Source organism: Bombus vancouverensis, chromosome 1, assembly GCF_051014615.1.
Source record: "Bombus vancouverensis nearcticus chromosome 1, iyBomVanc1_principal, whole genome shotgun sequence".
In the NCBI taxonomy this organism is placed as follows: domain Eukaryota; kingdom Metazoa; phylum Arthropoda; class Insecta; order Hymenoptera; family Apidae; genus Bombus; species Bombus vancouverensis.
This window is the reverse complement of record NC_134911.1, coordinates 9,733,315-9,754,353: the sequence shown is the minus strand read 5'-3', so window position 1 is coordinate 9,754,353 and position 21,039 is coordinate 9,733,315. Positions and strand designations below refer to the sequence as shown.

Genomic DNA, 21,039 nt, shown 5'->3' with positions numbered 1-21,039 from the left:
TTCGTTGCGTCGTTGCGACGCATCGGTTTCGTTAACGCGATCGATCGATCGATCGATCGAAAAGCTGATTCGCTGTCACGCGAGCGTGTAAACGGACGCTCGTCGATTCGCGTGAACCAATGCAAATGCATCGAAAGAATCGAATTGAATCGAATCGTTTCGAATGCGACGATTCGAATTCGACGAAACGATGCAAGCGTACGACATATAAATAGGGTAAATAACCAGACGTAGGTAAGTCGAGCGAAGGTGCGAGTATCGTGTAGTTAGGTTCCTTTGTAGCTGCTTGGGCGAAGCGTACCTGCGAACAAAGTATTGAAAGGCAAGTTGCGGGCGGGGAAAAGTGGGAACGGGGAATAAACGCTGCGTGTCGTGTACGTTAATCGTATCGATTGTATTATCGTTGGCGTACAATCGTTATAGAATAAAAAAGAAAGAAAGAAAGAAAGAAAGAAAGAAAGAGAGAGAGAGAAAGAAAGAAAGAAAGAGTTCTTAACGAAACAAGCTCGATCGTCGATAGAAAATATTTTTTTCTTAACTTTAAACGTTAATCGCAGGCTCGCAACCGTTTGCCTTGGAGCGCGCGAGTACCATACGACTCGAATACCGGCTACGCCACGAACGGTTGGCCTCAATTCGCAACGATTATTTAATAGTTAACTTATTGGGTTTAATTGAGCATCCTCCAATTTGACGATTAATACAATTAATTGGAAAGGAAGGCGCGCGTGCGCGCCTCGGTACACGCGCACGCGTGTCCGATCCAGACCGCGAGTCGTCCGGCTTCGTTTTCAAAAGATGCAGCGAGATCGGTGAACAACGAGTAACCTTATGGTAACCGCGATTATGGTATTTTGCTCGATTTTCCGAATCGCCGAGTTCCCATCGTTCGTAACGAAGAGACGACGCCGGTCGTGAATCGCGTTAACGTTAACAAAAAATCAATTAACGTTAGGTAACCGACGCAGAGCGTAGAAAGGGAAAATGAAACGGACATCGTCGTAGCGCTAATAATACGAGCCACGGTTTTTCCTTGAAATCTCGACGGTTCGTCGAGAGAAACGCGGTCTATTCGCGACGAGTATTGTACGAGGATCGGACAACGGGTCCGTGTTACAAAAGTAATCGGCCGAGATCGATTTAACGCTATTTCCGTCGTAATTAAAGCGAAACGATGCACGAACACCAGGTGGAAAATTAGCGCGACGAGTATATTTACCAACGGAGCCACGGCCTGACCGGGCGTTCCGCGATAAACGTTAAAAGGACGTGCCTCGTGTTACGTTACGCTGCAAAGTGTCGCTTATTCGCTAATTACGGCGAATGCTGGTCGAGTACACGGCGCTTTGAGAATTTCCAACATCTTTTTCGAAAATATCTTCAACTTTCTTAAGGCACGCGCCATAGTTTCGAAAGTATATTTAGAACGTGAAGACGCAAGTTGTCCGTCGGGCATAAGGTTGCAACGTTCTCGAGTTGCAGTATTTTTCGTATTCTAGCAATTTTTTTGCATACAAAAATATACAACGCAGGCTAAATGTCATCGAACCGCATTTATTGCGCAACGTTCGCTAATCGCGTCGGAATACCTTAGCAGCGCGGTTAACAAATTCGAACGATTTTCAACGTAGAAAACAATCGACGACGAGACAGGCGCGAGCCTGCGCTCGAGCAAAGTTGCTCGCTTCCAACGCTAAGCAAATTCGTACTAAGCAAATATCAAGCTGTTATAAAAGTTCCGTCGGACCATAGCCGCTATGCCACTCACATCGGCATCCCAAATGTTTGCTTTGTATTATTAGCAGGTGTTCCACTGCAAACACCATGCTATAGTTACTAATTGTTAAAAAAAAAAAAAAAAGAGGCAAACGATTCGACGTCATCGTCGTTTTTTCTTTTTTTCGAAACACCAAAGAAACCATGTGGAAATTAAAACGACCGGAATGAAATTCCGATCGATGGAACGTAGAACAGAAGCGATGCGAACGTTCATGGTCATGGTTTTGCATCGAACGAAACCTCTACGACAGCCTGACGCAATTTCGTCGTAACAAACTCTCTTAACAAATCGTAACGACCAACTTTCCTGTCTTTACGAATGGAATGATCGCAAGAAATCCGATTAAACGTTCCCGTCAAGGGTCTATGATTTACAAGCAGGTTTAATAAAATAACTCTTACGCAAATTTCAACGATAATAAATTCGTTGGTATTACGATCGAACAAGATATTCCATAGAAACATCTTGCGATTTCTAGGATTAAGAGCTCGACGTTTTTATCGATCTATCCGATATTCGTGACGACGAGGCTCGAGTCGCAGCGACTAAACGTAAGAATCGAATTCGTTAAACTACGCGGATTGGAAGACGTGGTGCAGAAGGCACTGGATTATCGCTGGAACAATCGTTAGCCGCGATAACGCAATATATTATTATTGCTCTTGCTACGTTCTAAACGTTACCGTTATCATTAATTCCTATCGCTTATTATGGTCCCATTGTAAAGGATACGCGTCAGTTCGAGAACGCCAGGCTTGGAAAGAATTTGGTTCGCGAACGAGAAATGGAATGCGCATGGAATGTGAAAAATATCGATCGAAGGGGAATCGCGGAACGCGATAAGACTCGCTGTTTCGTTGTTCGAAACAAACGTTGCAGAGTATTCTAACATCGTCTGTCGTCTGCGTTTCCAGCGATTACGTTCGAGCGTAACGCGCCGAAAGTCGACTCTCGGGGGAAAAAAGGCACAGTTTTACAAGGCTTGCACGGTTCGCGTTGCTCGCAATGGCGAGACACAGACGCGGAAAGCAGCACGCTCTTTCGAGGAAGACGGATTTATCGTTTACTGATCGTTTTCGTTCTCGTCGTTGAAGTAAAGCGATACTATCGAGTGCTTTTTACAGAAAGCCCACCACCAACGGAAACCAGAGAGACCGTTAAACACAAAGTTAGGGTCGCGTTTTCGCCTCAGCTTTTCCACGAAGTTGAGGATCGCGTTCAGCGACTTTTTCGTCCGACGATTGTACGGACTGACGCTGATGTCGCAGCAGAATTCGAGCACGGCCGTTTCCTCGCTCGAGTTCAGACCCGCTTCCTCCAGGACCATCATTCTCTTCGTCTTTCCCAGGATGTTGTCGTACAATGTGCCTTTCGGTATTCCGTATTTCGTGGACGCCTGGGTGAAGCGCATCTTCTGAGTAACCACAGCCTCGATCGCTTCCTGGAGATCGTGCCGCGTCCACGTGGGCGCCTTCAGCTTCAGCAGGGTGGAATAGTCAGCTAGAAAATAGTCAGGGATTTCGACTTTTTTCGTGATACCCTGTGGCTGCACCTATCCCAGATCGAACGATCTTGGAGGTAGCTGGCCGTCGGACTCGATACATCGTTATATTTTTCGTTTTTTTATTTTTTTATTTTTTTTCGCTGCTACACTTTCCCGCAAATACCATCCAAACTTGCCCCTTTCTCGATCCCCTATTCCCACCCCTACACACAAGCATCGCCGTGTCTTGTACTCCTTCGTCGTCTCTCTTTGCTCCGTTTGCGCATTATTCGTCGGCCACGTGATCCTTTTTCTGAGAATTTCCGTGAATTGCGAGAACGTTTCGGCGGAAGATGTGAAGATTTATCGCGCGCGCGACCCGCGAACAACAGTGGCGCGCGACGGGTGGAAAAGAAACGGAGACAAAGCGGCGGAACGATGAGACGCGGCACGAATCGCCGATAAAACGTTTAATCGCGGCGGACGTTTCGCGAATGCCACCGTTCCACCACACCTTCCACGAAAGCAGAAAAATCGGAACGAGTACCGAGAAGAAGAACCGGCATGAAATATGCTTGTAAAAGCAACGGAGATCGTCTGCTGTGTCGGCTGTGAAATCATTGGAAGATACTAATGGCGAGCGCATAAAACGTTCCGTTGCAACATCGTCGATATCGCGCGAGACTTACCAACGATACCACTAAAAAGACGAGAAGCACATAAACGAAGAGATTAGGTGGAAATAAAAACGGAGGATGCGAATGCGCGTCGGTAACCGTCGATGAACCGAGCTATGGTTCGCGTTGATTCACGAGAGAAGAAGATTTTACCAGACACAGTTCGGTGAAGGGATACGTAGCACACAAGTGGGAGAACTGGCTGCAAATCGCGAGTACGTTATTGGTGCCATTAACGGCTGGCCCCTTGCTCCTCTATCTAAATTGCTTTCTATAATATATTAAAGTAACGCGGATTCTTGCGCTTTATTATTGCCAAGATAACGACACAGCCTTTTTCTTCCACCGCTATATCACCCTTCTCCTTCGTCCTCTACCCTCCTCCTCGTATTCTCATTCACTGCTAGAACTTCGCGCCCATTCCTCCGTCTATACTTTCGTTGGGCGTTCTCCTTCACCGACGTGTTCCCGATTTCTTCGAGCCGCGCCGTCTCCCACCGTAATTCTCCGCTTTTCCACTTCCGTTTCTTTCCTCCCTCGTCTTCTCGCCACTTCGTCCAAGTCCATTTCCGTTGTTATCGGCATCCTCGTCGTTTCGTTCGTCGACCATCGACCGAGGACGAAGATGATCGAGTCGGCAAAGGGCAGGAACCGCGATCGCGAGAATATGAAAACTCGCGGCAAAAACGTCATCGCGCGCACCATTTCTTTCTATGTACGTTTTCGTAGAGAATCTCGAAGAACGATCGGTTCGACGTGCAGTTACGTTCTAGTTTCCTGAAATGTGCTGTCGAGACAGCGAGCGGATTAGGTAGACGTGGAATGTGGCGAACAACTTACCTGCTATACTGGACGTGGAGGCTCCGAGCCAAGCGTGGGACGACTCCAACAACTTGGCCTGAAACAGAAGAAACATATCGCGTTAGAATTTTTAGCCATCTTTCCATCTCGATATCTCGATCGCGTTTCGCTAACCAGCCGCCACGATTACTGTTTTTCGACCATTCGCGGAGTCGTAAATTCCCGTTACGATTAAACAATCGAAATGATCGATCCCCTATTTCGGTTGGGATAATAGAAGTCGTTTAATTAGTATGACACTTGATTAACTATTCAAAGATACGTTGCGGCACTCGCCAGTAAACTTTTTTATTTTTCTATTTGGTAAACTGCTTACAATCGATTCTCATTGAGAATTATAAGTAAACTATTTTGGCGTGGTACTGTAACTTGGATTGTAAGAGTTTATAGTATGTTTGATTCTAGTTGAATCTAACGCTTCGATCTAAAGGGTATTGTCTTTTCAGTCCGCGGATCTGATCCGTCGTGTCAAGTGATTGGCTAACTAATGGGTTTCGGTGGTTGTTAACTCTTGTATTATATCTGTTTCTGAATTTGAATATTTCTTCTTTAACTGTGGGTGTCTTAAGGTCGCGATGTATTGTTTCGTTGGCAACATACCAAGGGTTTTTTTTATTTATTTATTGAAATTTACAATCAATTCTCGCATTGAGAATTTTCAGTAATTTTCTCTGGCGTGGCGCAGTGACATAGCTAATTATTTATAATAACTTAATACTTATTATAGATAAGTATAATTTATAAGTATTGTAAATAAGTAAATATTACTTAATATAAATATCTAATTAAATCTAGTGTTTAGGTCTAACGGGTAGTGTCTCTTCAGCCTGCGAATCTGGTCCGACTATCAAGTAATCCAGTAATTAGGGGGTTTCGATGTTTGTTGACTCTTTCGCTATATCTGTCGCTATATTTTGCTATTTCCTCTTTGACTGTGGCAACATACCAAGGTGCATCTATTAAGGACCTTAGAGTTTTTGATTGGAATCGTTGGAAAATTTCTTTGTTGGAATTACTCGCTGTTCCCCATAGTTGGATCCCATAGGTCCAAACAGATTTTAATATGGCCTTATGTAGCATTATTTTACTCTGTGTGTTTAAGTTGCAGCGTCTGCCAATGAGCCGGTAGAATTTTTTTAGTTTTCATTTCAGTTGTTTGGATTTATCTACGATGTGCCGTTCCCGTGTCATTCTTCTATCCAGAATCATGCCCAGATATCTGACTGTATCTTTGTTTGGAATTGGAATATTATTTAGGGTCACCTGTGGGCAGGATTGTTCTCGCAGCGTGAAAATCATATGACTGGATTTATTTTCATTTATTTCGAAGCGCCATTGATAGTTGTTGGTAGTTAGCAGTAACAATTGATTCGAGTTTCTCGACATCTTAAGCAATCATCATCCGAACTTGTATCGTGCATCGAAACGCATCGACCAGAAGTCGAACTTGTAATCGCGAGTCCTACGCATAGTGTACACATAGAGTATATGTTAATAAATATACAGGGTGGTTAGTAACTGGTGGTACAAGCGGAAAGGGGATGATATCTAAGTACGCGAAAAAAGAAGTCGAAAATATACAATAAAAATTTTTTTTTAATTTTTCCATCGAGACAACGATCTACAGTGAGATCCGTTATAACGAGACGGGATAAAGTGCACGCGTACCGAGCGAAAATTCAAAGTCGATTTTCTCGAAAACAAAGCCTCAAACGAAAAATTTGTATTCTATATTTTCGACTTCTTTTTTCGCGTAGAATCGCCCCCTTTCCGCTTGTACCACCAGTTACCAACCACTCTGTATATTGTTAAATATATTCAAGTGTTTCTTCCGCGCCTATCACGACCTATCCACCTCAGATATTATATATGTCAATTGCAACTTTGCAATTTTTGAGAAGACTCCCAATACTTTGGTTCAGACCTTTCATGACAGCGGTACTTGAATAATAACACTTAGAAGTAGCTGTAATCCGATTATGTGTGCGCGAGAATTATGACAATAAGCTTGAGCACGAAGTGACACAACGGGTCGCTGAACGTAGCCACGGTCACGGGATGGACGTTTTTACCTAACAGAGGTATGGAGTAATCGTATAGCTCTTCTTAAAAATATAGTCGACCCGAGGAGTACAGAGAGGTACGGAGAAGAGTACATAAGTGCAGTTCGATTTAGACTGAGGAAGTTAGTTGAGTTCTACTCGTGGACGAGTAAGTTGAGCTACACTTGAATTGTGGACCAGTGAGTTCAGTTGGACTTGCACTTTGGAAGAAAGCACATTTGCTACCCCGTTGACCGTGGATTGGTTATCGAGCCTAAGATCATTGCCATTGGCATCTCGAGTATATAATTGCCACGGTTACTTGTCACATTCTGTAATAGTCATATTTGTACCAGTAAATATCTTCTCTACTGCATAACAACAACGTCTAATCCAAATGAAGATTCGTTACACGCCCGTAACCCTAATGATAACTCGACATATACTTGCAACAACTTCGTAGAGAAGATAGTTACGCTGGTGCGTAGATATAAGTTAAGTAAGTGAATGATCGAATGATTGAAAACCCGGTCAAGAGATGTTGACTGTTCTAAAGTCGACGAACCAGTGAAGTCCGGTGACGATGCTGTTGCAAAGGAAAGCTACCGTTCCGGTTCCACCACTGGTCCGGGAAACATGGAAAACCCCACGTTTCCCCAATTTTCACCTGATGCAGCGGTAACCACAAGGAACGTGCAGACTCGAAGATGTTTCATGCCACTTAACGATACATCAAAGATTCTCGTTCTATGACAGTTCCTTAGGGATATTGCGATCCGCTTAATTCAATGTGTACAGCCGGTGGTTTCCTCGAACGTGAAGAGTCACCGGACGTAACAATTACGGATCGCAAGGTTCGCGAGAGAACGCAGAAGGGTTAACGCGTGGAGGCGGCCGGTGGAAAAAGTGAGACGAGGTCGGAAGATGCTCGGCGGAGACCGAGGGAGCGTACGGGTTCCCTAGAAGCGAAGCCTGCGTCTCTGTCCACAACTTTACTAATATGCGAGTTTTTCCGGGTCTCTATAAAGGGGTTGCGAGACGCGGCAAAAGCGCAAGACACACGCAAAGTTGGCTCATTTGAAAAGTTTCGGTCCGCGATTTCCGCAATACCGAGAGATCGGACCGCGCGGCCTACCGACGCCGGACTTCTCATATACCGAATCACTTGCAGGAGCCACACCACTCGGCTGACTTTGCAAATGAATTTTTAAGGGTCGAAGGGCTTCGCTGCTCGTTTGATACGCGCCTCGATCAAACTCGCAACTCCACCGTGCTTTCTCTCTCTCTCTTTCTGCGTCCATCGTGGCTATCGCTGTAACGCCGCGAGAATGCTACCGACGAGAGTGAGACTCTAAACTTTAGCCGGCGATAAACCTGCCCTTTTCCGAGACAACGAGCATTCCTTCGAACCATCCGCCGCGTGTTTACCTTGGAGAAAACGAATTTTCGTTGGTACGTTTGCGCGTTCCTCTGCGAACTGACACAATGAAAGCGGAAATAACAACGGTATAATAACGTAACGAGACGACAAAAGGGAAGATAAAGTAGGTTCTATTAAGAGTTCAAATCCGATCTCCGGAGAGACATTGTGTCGAGACGAAACAGTCGGCACAATAATAATAATAATAATGCTTATAATAGCGGTAGGTGCGGCTGGGTAGCGACTCGTAACCTTGAACGAGAAGATAAGACCTGCGATTCGTTCAACGTTGCTGCAAGATGACGGTGTCTAATTTATTCAAAGCGATAGGAGCGTCACAGCGAAACCCGACTAGACGATGCTCTAACAAGTAAATCTATATCGTGTCTCGATAGCGGCGGATAAATAATTTGAAGATTCGCTGGTGAAACGATATCCAGCGGTTTGGTAATAAAGAAGAGGACAGCCGGGCGTGCACGCGTCTCGAGGAAACCACAAAACGTGTATCGGTGCGACAGGGAAATCGGGTTTGCCACGGGAACAAGTCCATTGCACACTAATGCACACACGCCGCATCCTGTCATGCGTGCATTTTTCATCGTCTCGTGCGGCTGTCGCGGGCTGCGCCTTCAAGAATGCACGTCGCGGTGCACGCGACACGTCGTACCGCACGCTCGACCGCTGCATTAACGAGAAAATTGCTCCTCGCATTCTTCCGACCTTTTCTCTTCCTCTCCTCTGCTCGTCTCGTTTGACTCGTAAGACCGAGCCGACCTTCTTCGGCGCAAAGAATCTCTGCTCGAGACTCGTCCGGCTTGTTACGTCCGTCCGAACGCCGGGACGAAGCTTGTTCGCAACATGCGTTGCAACAACCTACAGCTTAAGGAAGAAAATCCTGCGTCTGAAACGAAGCCTCCAAGGGATAGCTTTCTTCTAGAAGATTTAAGCTCTTGAACCTTGCAACCGGGTTCGCGTCGTTAATGTCACGACCGACGCACTTCAAAACCGATGGGCTGATGACGGGCACCCACCAGACGGCAAGGGAGTGCACGCGGCAGCAGGAGGTGCAGGGCTCAGACCCAACACCCGGGGGTCCTCCCTACGTCATAAGATAACCATTTGTGTGGGGATGCGACCGAATTGCGAGAGCTTCAGTCTTGGAAAGTCACGGCTGGAGTTCGGAACTAAACTGTCATTAGTGTAATCAAGGTGTTGGCAAATAAATTCTCTCGTTTTTCATTTTCATCGTCATTTTCATCATCGCAAGCGTCGGAGCTTTCGACGCGTGTACGGCCGATCCGTTACGAGTCGCGTCGCTGTTCTTGAAAGAAGATTGAAAGAAGAACTTGAAAAAAGATTTCGTTTTTAGAAATGCGATCGACTTTCGGTGAAACGGTCTGGTCGAATGCCGGCAACGTGATGCTCAGCGACTAGCGAAGCGTCACTTCGATTTCCACGCGTTCAGCAGCGCTTACGTGCGCCGACTTGGCTTGACGGAAGATGGATGGCCTAAATCCAAGGGGACAATGATAAACAAAAGTGAGAACAGACGCGGACGAGCGACGGCGGCCTAATTAAGAAAGGCTTGGAATTTCCGGTTTTCCGGACATCCTCGCGGAAAATCCTGTGAACCTTGCAACGCGAGGGATTTGCCAGCTAGTCGTCTATCGTTGCTAATTCCTGCAAATATTTGCCGGGCAAGGATATAGGCGTGCGCGAAATGAATAGGCGTCGGAAGGACGCGAGGGGAGACCTGATGAGAGAGTATGAAAGAGAGAGAGAGAGAGAGAGAGAGAGAGAGAGAGTGAATGTATGCACGGGGATTTGAGTGAATGCGAAGGGACGAGGACGAGGACGAGGACGAGGACGAGGACGAAGACTAGTCGGTGAGCAGGCTCGTTCTCTCCTTCACCGGTGCCACAGACGCTCTACAGACGCCCCACCGACGCCGTTGACGTCGTCGAGGCTGCCGTCGACCGGCTGGAGTTTCACGCGGCAGAATGCACCGCGCCACGGCAAATTTCTAATCAGATTAGCGCGGATTAGCAAAGTTCGTTTGTTCTAATGAAATTCGTCTAAATTAACGTCGGAAGAGGGAACGCCGCCTGAGGAGGAACACGCCGAGATCGGGAGAAAAGGGTAGCGAGGGAACGAAGGGGAATCGGTGTACAGACTGCACGTTCAAGAACCATCCTTCGATCCCTCTCTCCCTTTTTCTCTCTTTCGCTGCTATTCGATTATCGCGCTCGCGTTACTCGTGACATCAATTTCGCACGGATCCTAAAGAAAAATACAATTTCACCTGTAACCGTTGTTGGCTATGCGCTGCGTTCGTGGCGAGAAATCCGGGAAAACGCACGTGACGGCACGGTGCGAGCGAGCGCTGGAACAGCGGCACGGGACGACGAGATAAAGAGGAAAAGAAGGAGAGGGAGTGGAGCACGCGCGTTGATTGTCGTGGAAACGCGTTGCGGCTCGCGCGAAAACACGCGGCACCTGTGAATCTGCGCGCACGTAGGCACCACGCGCGTGTAATCTAGGACACGCGAGCCTCTCCTCCTCTTTCGCACGCACGCGCTGATATTTTATTCAGCGATATCGCGCGCAAACTATTCCACCGATAGTCAGCCGGTTGTCGCGCTTAAGTTTCCCTCTCTGTCGCCGGTCGTGCGTAACCGAACGCAAACAACGCGTATTTTATTCATCTGGTAGGTCGGATACGCGAAAAACATGGGGATCGTTGCGCGTCGCGTCGAATTACACGGAAACGCGAGAAACGCGCGTCGACTGGCCATCTTTCTGTCTCGGAGTTGTACTTCGTGAAAGATCGGTAAGCTTCGCTTTCTTCGGATCGTCAAAAGTGGGAACCGACGCGGGGAGGGCAGGGACAGACGAGGGCGGAGATCAGGTTCGCTTTCCAACGAGAGACGGGCGGCAGAGAGGTCGAGCGCGTAGTTGGAATTGTTTACAATTTACAGAGGCAATCGAAGCGACTAGGTCGGCGAAGAGAACGGTAGGAGGATGGATGGAGTCCTGTTGACGCATTGACTCGTCATTATCGCTCAACGAATCGTCCAGTTCGATCGGAACGACGCTTTTTAGCGAGTGGCTTTATTTGTGTCCGACCCGTGGACAGTCGTCGTTCAACGAGCAAACGTTCCTCCGTCCCTCTCTCTCCCACTTCTCTTCTCTGTGCCAACCCTGCCAGCCGTTTTACTCGTTTTCACGAGTCTCTTGCGCTCTTTGCCGGTCACTGCTTTTTCGTCGTTCCGTTTTATTTCCAGCCAGACTCTACAGGTAGTCACGTACGGGCGACGGTCGATGGAACTGACCGTTCCGATAAATCCTCTCGAATAGTCGCGTGGACGCGGCAAAATATGTTGCCATCCAGCGAAACACCACTCGCTTCCATTCTTCTCCCGCCACCGTGCTACGAATTTAACGCCAACTTTCTCCAAATCGTTTGTCCCCCGATCCGCCGCGTATCCAGTTCCTCTCATCGACTCGACTTATTATTCCGATTCGACGTCGATCGATCTACCCTGATGCTTTTCATCAGCGGGAACAAGATTACAGAACGCTGCGGAATCCTGTCGTACCTGTTAAATGCCTTGCAGTATCGGTTAGCCGCCGAGGGAATCACCGGTGATGCGTTGGCGTTCGTAACGTGGCTACCTTTATTTCCGACTGAACGGTGTTCTTGACTTCTCGCCAGCCAAACATAACGTCTGAATCTAGTCGGTTTAAATACGTTTCCTGTGTATATTATCGTAAGGAGGTTGAGTGGCCTGGCGGATCACGCGGTTCGCGAGAAACGCCGCGTTACCGTTTCCACTGATTGTCGGCGTTCGCTGATGCAGCGCGCGCGAAAGAAGCGCCGAAAGTGGGAAACATCGGCCGCCAGCATTTCGGCTAATTTCGTCCGCCGTGCAGCTCATTCGGCGTTCTCGCGATGGATCGTTCTCGGCCTTTAACACTTTACCGACCGCTAGCGGTTCAACAGCATACACGCGTCCGACCGGCAGCTCAGGCGCAGATTTTCCCCGGCGCCGGCTCTGTTTCGGTTTGGACGCTGCGATACCATTCTTTTTGTTCATCGCGAACGGTAAGTTCTACAAATTGGTATAAAACTGTGCGAGCTTACAAAGCGACGCAACTGACGCAACTGAGCAAGGTACCTTAGTACTAAATAGCAAATTACCGCTCAAATAATGAGAAAGACTGTCGGTGACAAAAAGCCGATTAACAGGCTATCGGTCGGTAAACGTCGGCGACAAAAAACCTATTAATCGGCTATCGGTCGGTGAAGTGTTAACATATAAGGAATGGGTTATACGTTGAATAATGTGGCGAGCTGTGCTGAGCTGCAAGCAACGTCGGTGGTCGGCGAACGGGCACGCACACGTGCGTCGAGCTGCAATCGCCGTCGACTCACGGCCCCGTGTATGCGTAACCGTGTACACGCATATAGGCGTATAGGCACGCAATCACGCGTGTTGCGATGAAGCTACCTCTCTTCAGCCGGATCGGGGTGCGTTCGATGCTGCGCCGTTAGGAATAGGGATAGAAACGTGTACCGGCGACGATGGCAAGGGGGATGTGGAACAGTGCAAAGCGGAGTAGATCGGAGTAGAGTAGAATGGCGAAGAGAAAGGAGCGAGAGCGGCGGTAGGCAGCTAGACCGGAGGCAGCAGAAAAGGAGAAACGTAGAGAAAGAGAGAGAGAGAGAGAGAAATGGAGAAGGGGGCGGCGGGGGGAGGAAAGGTAGGTCGAGCTGGCCAGAGAACGGAGTTAGCGCGATGTTAGCTCGCACGTATGTAGATAGAGTACTGAACTATGTATTAGAGTCGTGTACCTTCCACATAGATATACCAGGGTTTGTATAGTACAAGATTTGCCATTGGCGGAGCCGGTCTGAAATCCTGCACAACGGGTGCTCTCGAAATCCGCACGTGTACCTCGCGACATCTAAACGATACTTTACGAGCCGCGAAAGCTGCTCTGTCGCTACGCCGGCTGGCTCCTCTCCACACCTATCGGGGATTAACCGATGCCTGGCGATGCTCGTAAATTTCACAAATTTTCTTGCTTCCGGTTGGAAGTGTGCACCCTCCCACTGTTTCTCTCTCTCTCCCTCTCTCTCTCTCTCTCTGCGACGAAAAGTACACATCGCGGGGACAGCGAACGAACGAACGAGCGAACGAATTTATTTCGTCGGCTCGGATAGCCGGTCGGACGAATCTGCGCAAACAGCGATACGGAAACGGATAAATGGCGAAGAGCGTGGAGAAAGTACTCGTAAACTAAGTGCGTAGTATGAAAATACGGCGGTAAGGAGCGGAAACAAAGGGAACAAAGGCGAAAGGAATAGAAAGAAAGGAAACGGGTGGATGTAAAGTGCGGTGCTCCGCTAACGCGAGAACCTACCGAGGCGGCGCCGCGTCACTCGGCGACGATCATGCTCCGAAAGACGCTCAAAAAGCAGAACGTTCTTCTTCGAGCGGAAACCGAGGGGAACGTGGAAACCGGCCGAGAGAGAACGAACGAGCAACGGCGGCAGCATCTGATCGACTCGGGACACTGATGGAACGAGGCAAGGCCGAAGAATCCGGGAATCGTAGACGGTTCCAACGATAATTAAGATAAATAAAAGAGAGAGAGAGAGAGAAAATCGAGGACACAATGGAGGGTTACGCTCGTAACGCAAGAAAAACAAAGGCGGGAAAGAAGAAATAATACGCTCGGTTCCGCGTATCGGGCAAGCCGCGCTACGTTAAGAAAGAGAAAGCAAAGAGGGAGAAGGAAAAAAAAAAGCACGAGCAAAGAGAACGAGAAGACCCATAGAGACGATAGGAAGGTTGAGAAGGATCGAGAAGCGGAACGGGGAAAAGGGAAGGGAGAAGGAGGGGAGAAGAAGCGAGAACGGCGTAGCGGCGCGAACGACCGTAAACTTTAAATTTACGAAGTGATATACACGCCAAACATCCGGTAGATATTTAAACTCCGGTTTCACTAAACTCAACAATAACGTTCGCGTCTATTTCGGGCATAGCCGGCTCGATCCTCGCCAATCGTGTCATAACCGTTTCAACATTTCAAATATCCTAACCGTTTTTAATCGGATCGACGCGCTACAGGCTCGGGCACAAAAACTTTGACGATCCTTTCGAAAATCCACGTTATATGTCGTCTCGATGGCTGGCCCTTTTTTTTATAGCTTCGTTCGGTCGACCGTTCGCTTTGTTCCGTGTCTATAGTCGGACTTTTTCCCACGGATATCGAGAACGAATCCGCCGCCTGTTACTTTAAACATCTTAAAGCAGCGCAAATTTACTTATCGCGTGGTCGGTAATCCCCTTGGGTTTCGTTTCTTCGGCGAAAGTTGCGCGATAGAAAGAAAAGAAAGGACACATCGAAGCGAGCAAACGACTCGGTTGAATATGCGCTCGTCTGCTGCAACTTTTTCTCCGCTCGACGATTAGTCGATACTTGGTTGGTCAGCAAACGGGTCACAGACGAGATCTGTTTTTTTATTTACACGAACATATCGCTGAGACGACTGTTTTATAAATTATCCTATTTCTATGTGCCTGTGTACGCGGACACGTCTCCCTCGGTTTCTCGAGTCCCGCGAATCAGATCGTATCGTATCGTGCTATGTTGTAATTGCTTTGTAACCCTTTATCCTGTACATTACCTACCGTACTACCACAATTGATGACGCATCGAAACAGACGGCTGAGCGACTAGCAGCGTTGTTTATGAAAATTTGAAACTCCATTCTGCTCGCAAGTTCTATAACCGTGTCGCGACGATGTAGATTATTCCGTTCGTTTGGAAATCGATCGAAATGGCTGTGCGGTGCTGATCGACACACAGCTTTTTGCTATCCTTTCTTTCCCAAGTTTTTTTTCTCTTGTTTAGGTTCACTGACCACCGCCATGCGGCGGCAACGGCAATATGTGCGACGCGAAATCGCTGTCGAAAGCGAGGAAAAATTTTTTACATTTCGGAAAAAAGGTGGCGTAAAATAAAAACGTAATTTAACAGGCAGTGCAGTTAACAGGCTGAAACGTTCTCAACGAGAAGGAGCCGAATGTCGACGACGAGAGAAACGACAGACGCGTGGAAAATGCGTAAGATCGCGACGTCCTTGTTCGGAAGTTCCGGTCGCGGCCCGCGAATTCCCAGCCAATTAACGTGCCTGATTCTAATTCGAGCCGATTAAAACCGCGACGCCCCGGCAATATCGTTCGAACGATTTAATTTAATGCGGGGTACCGACTCGATTCAATCCAAATCGATTCCGGTGCCACTCGATTGCATTAATCCGGCCGATTAATTCGACAAAAACTAATTCGTTGGTCGAAATTATTCTAACCTCGTTCTCGGGCCAAGTAACCGTCGTCGGCGACGTCAACGGCCATTGAATATCATCGCGACGAAACTTTACATTCGCAGTCGACTGTAGGAAGTTTAGAGACGTCGCGAATTCGTCTCGTCCGTCGGGACGACGAGTTGTCATTCGAAAACGATAGGTTCGTTGGTTGTCGAAGATATCCGAAAGAGGCGAAGTAATACGGCAGACAGCGAAGACGTAGAAAAGAGGAAAGGACGAGCGTTTCTCGGTAATTGGGAGCGTGGTTTTGTGCGTAGATTCGCAAAACCGTCGATTCATTATTCATTTCGGCGAGACGGACGCATCTGTTGTACGAACGAGTGGGATCGGAAAGGGCGATGGGTGGAGGGTGGCGAAAAAGGGTAGCGGGCGCGAGGGGTGGATTTCTAAATTCATCAGTGGACGAGGACGTTGCCCTCTGGCGAGTAGCTTTATATATTTTTTAGTGGAGCGAGTACCGCGATTAAAGAGTCGAGAACAAAAGTCACCGTGGAGGCAACGTAATTCCATCCTTATGAATCTTCTATGCTTCTCTTACCGCGTGCCTCGAGCCCAACCGTCATATTCCACGGCTGGGCGCACGATCGATCTCGAATTCTATAAGCCCGCATAATTACGCGCCTATTTTCGAATTCTCTTCGGTACAACCGATACGCATCGTGCTCTCAGCGTTTCCACCGATTTTCGTTCGTTAAAGGGAGAACACTGGCGCAAAGGGAAACGCGCACTCGCCTGTACCGACGTGAAGCGAAGCGAAGCGCGACTGTCCGCGACAAGAAGAGAAAAAGGACAAGGAACGATAGAAGGGAAAAACGTATCGGAAATGGCGTGACGCGTGCCGAGAAAAATTGCGAAAGAAAAAGCATGAAACGAAGAAAAGAAAGGGCAGAGAGCGGTGCGCATCAGTGACGCGGCGACGATGTCTCTGGTCGCGTGCTTTTTTCCTCTAGATCGCGCCAAGTCATCGGAAATAACGCGATTAACTCTCGAGCCCTTGGGGAACAAAACGGGGGAGAGTAGGATTTTTCCCGACCGCGCGTTGTCGTTTCCCGGTGATACCAATCGGTGCCGCATCACTGGCACGGTATTCAAACCCGATTCGCTTATCCCGCTCCATCGACGTTCCAATCGTCCTCGAAGAGCACTCGATGATACCATCCCTTGGAGAAAAGGAGCGCGCGGCGCTCTTCTCCTGCCAACAGTTCGACTCCAACCTATTCGATCCGATTCGATTCGATTCCACTGGATTCGATTTGATCGCGGCCCGCTTTGACCGCATCGCGAGCTCGTTTTCAGTCACGCAAATCAAATTTCTTTGCACGACCATCCACACCGCTCTGCCTTTTCTCCTCCGATAAAGACACCGATTTTCCATCTTTGCCTGCGCTTTTCATACTTTTCACCTGGCTACGGACGCGCGAGACCAATCGTCCGATAGCTCGATCGTTCCAACCACTGATCAGCAAAGAACGACTATCGGTCACGAGTTCGCGGCTTATCCCTTGGAGGATAGCGGCGCGTGCAGGATAAAGCGTAGAAAACGCGTCGAAATTGGTTTGCACTGGGCGTGCAAGAAAGGCGGAAGAAAGGCGTAGCGAAGGAAAGTGGAACCGCTTTTCCTAGTTGAGCGGGTTGGGTGGGCGAGTTGGCGGAAGAAGCGAGCCAGATTCGGACAGCGAAACGGTTTCGATCGACTTAGCGGTTAGAGGATAGGCTCGAGCATTATTCGTACGTGCCTGTGCCTCGGTTACGCGGGCTATCGATTCCTTGGTCGCTTGCCGGGGGTAGTAACGTTTCCCCTCGAAACACAAACACAGGACCTCGCATGCATGCGCGATGCAACCCCATGGTATGCATTCGATACGCACGTAGGTAGCTACCAAGAGGAAAGAGGTCTCCGCATCGCGCGATCGATGTTTGATTGCACTTTATATCGCGTTCCTCTCTTACCCTGCCCTCCCACTACTTTTCCCTCTCTTCCTGTCGTTTCGTTGCCGTTGCTCTCGCCGACTTCCTCCGTTTTCGTCGATTTCTTTCGATCCCGTTTCCTGCTCGCGATTTCCATCCGCCACGCGATACGTCGCTCGTCCACGTCCGCGACAATGACACGCCCAGCATCGAAGATCGTCGAAACGAACGGGGAGCAAAGAGCGCGCAAGAAGCGTGCAAGGAGCGTGGTGGAACGGTTCGATTTCGTTTTGGCCTTTGGCAGCGCCAGAGTCGGTAATTAATTCGATGGCATTAGACGCAGGCCGAGCAACGGTGTCGGTGATCGTGTCGGTGATGGTATCGCGCTGGTAGACGCGCTGGAGGTGGCAGCGTCGGCGTCGGCGGCAACGGCAAAATCGTTCTTCTTTTCTTTTCCTTGTTTTTTTTTCGCAGTTTCACCGAGACGGCTGATGGATGATCCTCCATATATTTTGCAGGCCGCAAGAAAGGTAAGACAGACTCGGCATCTATCACGTGCGAGTCTATACCTAGCGGTGGTTCGCGGCGAGCATCTGCGGGCTTCGCAGGATTCAGAGAGAAGAGGGAAAAGGGAGCAACGATGAGAGAAAGAAAAACGGCTATTAATAGCGAGAGGCGCGTCGGTGGTTGCTGTATGTCGGTAGATGGTGATATTAACGGCAAGGAATGTTTATAACTTTGATAACGTTCCCAATAATCTATTTCCGCGGGTAATACATTACGCGGCTGGATTTTACCTCGGGACACGGGGTGCGCGCTAATGGCAAAGTTCGGTCGCCCCGTTCGCCGATACGGACGCAAAACAATAGTTTGCAGGCGAATTTGGCCGCGCGCGCTGCTTCTAGCTACGCCGATAATCCGTCAGGATGACCGGTCGAGTAGTTGGACGCGTCGTCGAATCGCGATCGCCCGTCCTACTACGGTTTCACCGTCGCGTCGTCTGGCTGTGTTTTTCAACGAAACAGACCGCTGTTTCGGAATGGATTCGTTGGAAATCGCCTGGCGGTCGGCAACGCCAGGCAAACCAGCAGACATATCGCGCGACACGGACGAGAGGCTGGCGGAAAGGCGGGATTTTCCAGCGAACCGTATAGTCGCAAGGTTGCTCAACGCGGCGGCGTCGTGGTTTAATAAGGAGCTATCTATAGCGGAGCATTATGTTACCTCGATACATCCGTGAGATGAGACGTTGCAATATTAATGCGTCTCATGAAATATTCGTCGCCGTCTTGCCATTCATCTCGCTCGCGCTCCGTACATTATATAGAGGGCGCGGGCGCGGGTACGGGGGTGGCTGGGTAGGAGCGCGGAGGCAGCTGCAGCAGGAGGCTTCGCAGCGAAGGGTGAGGCAGGGCCCGAGGGGAGAGCGAGGAAAGCGAGCAGAGGCCGACCGAGGGGAGCATCGTCCTCCTCGGCCGCCGCTGCCACCGGCACCGCCGACTCTTTCGCCTCGCGGCTCCCAGAGTTTCGCCAACCGACCGGATCGCGATCGACGCATCTCGTCCACTCACCGCTACGTTTCACCGCCGCGTTTCCAACGTCTTTCGTAAGTCGTTAATCGATGGTGAAAAAAGCGCGCTAAGCGAAACCAAGTAGGATCCGATAGAACGTCGAGCGCGTCTTGCGAGTTGTCAGGCTGCTGCATCGGACGCGGTGATGCGCTCGCTGGATCGCGCACTCCGGCACACCGCGTCCCTTTGAAATCATCGCTTGATCTTTGCATCTACGGGCGCATGCGTTTCCTTCGCCGACCGGATATTTCGCTTCGTTAAAAGTTTCTGCCACGCGTCGAACGGTTTCCTCGAATCGATTATCCATCGAGAAGTTTCCGCCTTTGTCTCGAAGCGTTTGAAAAATCACCTGGAATATACGCTGGCGACGAACCGGTTGCAGGCGCGAACGACGAATCGATCTTGGAAACGTCGCGATAAATTTTTCATCCGGTTCTTTCGTCGCGTTGTTCCCGTGCGCGTAACTCACGCGTGGTCTGGCAGAAGCTCGCGTCCGAGCAGAGAACGCGGTGTGCAGCCGGCCAATTCGAAAGAAAGAAAAAAGAGAGAAAAAGGGGGAGAGAGAGAGAGAGAGAGAGAGACTGGACAGCCAAGGGGAAACGGAACAGAAGGAGCGAAAAGAACGCGATGGTAAGGGCTGTCGAGAGGGGGTTGACGGAGACTGTCGACAGCGGGACCCGGTGAGCACGGGGGTGGGCAGGAAGAGCTGGAGGTGGGAGGAGGCTGTGCGAGAGCGACCTAGAGGAACGGCGAAGGGGCGACGGGTGGCACGGCGGAGGCAGAAGGAGGGGACGGGGTGTAGCAGGGGTAGCGCGAGGGCGAATGCTAATATTAAAAGTAATATTTCTCGGGCCGTCCGCGGCGCTGCGCCGCTCGAATCGGGCTCTCGTTCTCCGTGGTTCTATTTATTTTTAATATAAATTAAACAATTTATTTTCCGGCGGCAGCAGAGGGGGTGGGCCGCGGCAACGGCGGCGAGCAGCCGTGTTAGAGCAGAGGGGCACGGGGAACAGGGAACAGGGGAATGAGGGACCAGGGGACGGGGAACTCGCCGGCTACTGAAATAGAGAAATAATGCCGGGACTGCAATATCGAATGAAATATCGTCCGCGATCTCTCTGCTACGGCTAGAAGGAAAATACAAACGTATTCTTTCTGTACGTACGCGGAGGCTGCGTATGCTTGTAATTTCCGTCTTTCCGAGAGAAACGCTATTTACTTATATTCGTAGTCGTCTGTGCGACGACGTTGAAGTGCAGCCGCGAGAAAAGAAGGAAAAGGGGAGCAAAGAGAGGGGGGAAAAAAAAAGAAGAAAGACGCGATGTCGCGCCACGCCGAGTTCGCGTCTCAGCGACGATAGCCGCAAAGGAAGAGGCGATTCGTGTCCAGCCGATGCGACCATCTCCACAGCCTTTCGAAACTTTCGTTGCGCGAAATTACCAGTGCTGGAAACTTTGAAAAATCCTGAGTCGTCCAACCGTCTTCGTACTTGATACATCTCGAGCGTCGCGAAAGTCTCGAGACGTTAAAACGTTGCGCGCTACGGCCGAGGTTATATCGCGTTTGAACGTAAGTAATGGAAGTAACGTAATTACCGCTGTATCACGGCGACTCGCACGGAAATTTAACGGGACGACGGATCCGGCTACAACTCTCTACCGGCCGAAACCATCGCCGCACCTTCCAAACTTCTCGCATGTCGAAATTCGTCGAGTTCTCTACACGTTTTTACTCGTCGTATTCGAATCAGCTTTGCCTTTTTAAAGCACCAGTTATCGATTACACGAAATCTTTAGGTTCTCGCCGCGCCCTCGCTACTTAAATATATAGACATCTCGCCTTGGCATTGACCCGCTTAAAAGGGAACGCCTGTGACTGTGTGCGAGTAACGGGGCCGC

General features: G+C 49.3%; 1 protein-coding gene across 2 annotated transcripts in view; it reads right to left on the bottom strand.

Annotated features, from left to right (window-relative positions):
* The window catches only part of LOC117153291 (protein bric-a-brac 2), a 167,993-nt gene that overhangs the window by 8,939 nt on the left and 138,015 nt on the right, over positions 1–21,039 (bottom strand). Inside the window, exons 2-3 of one of the 2 annotated variants that reach the window (XM_033327194.2) lie at positions 4,781–4,838; positions 376–3,280 (exon numbers count right to left, since the gene is read on the bottom strand). In XM_033327194.2, coding sequence (XP_033183085.1) covers positions 2,844–3,280; positions 4,781–4,838 — 495 coding nt within the window. In that variant the 3' untranslated portion in view covers positions 376–2,843. Of the gene's footprint in view, positions 1–375; positions 3,281–4,780; positions 4,839–21,039 lie in introns of those variants that run through there. The other variant, XM_033327193.2, reaches the window with a different exon arrangement.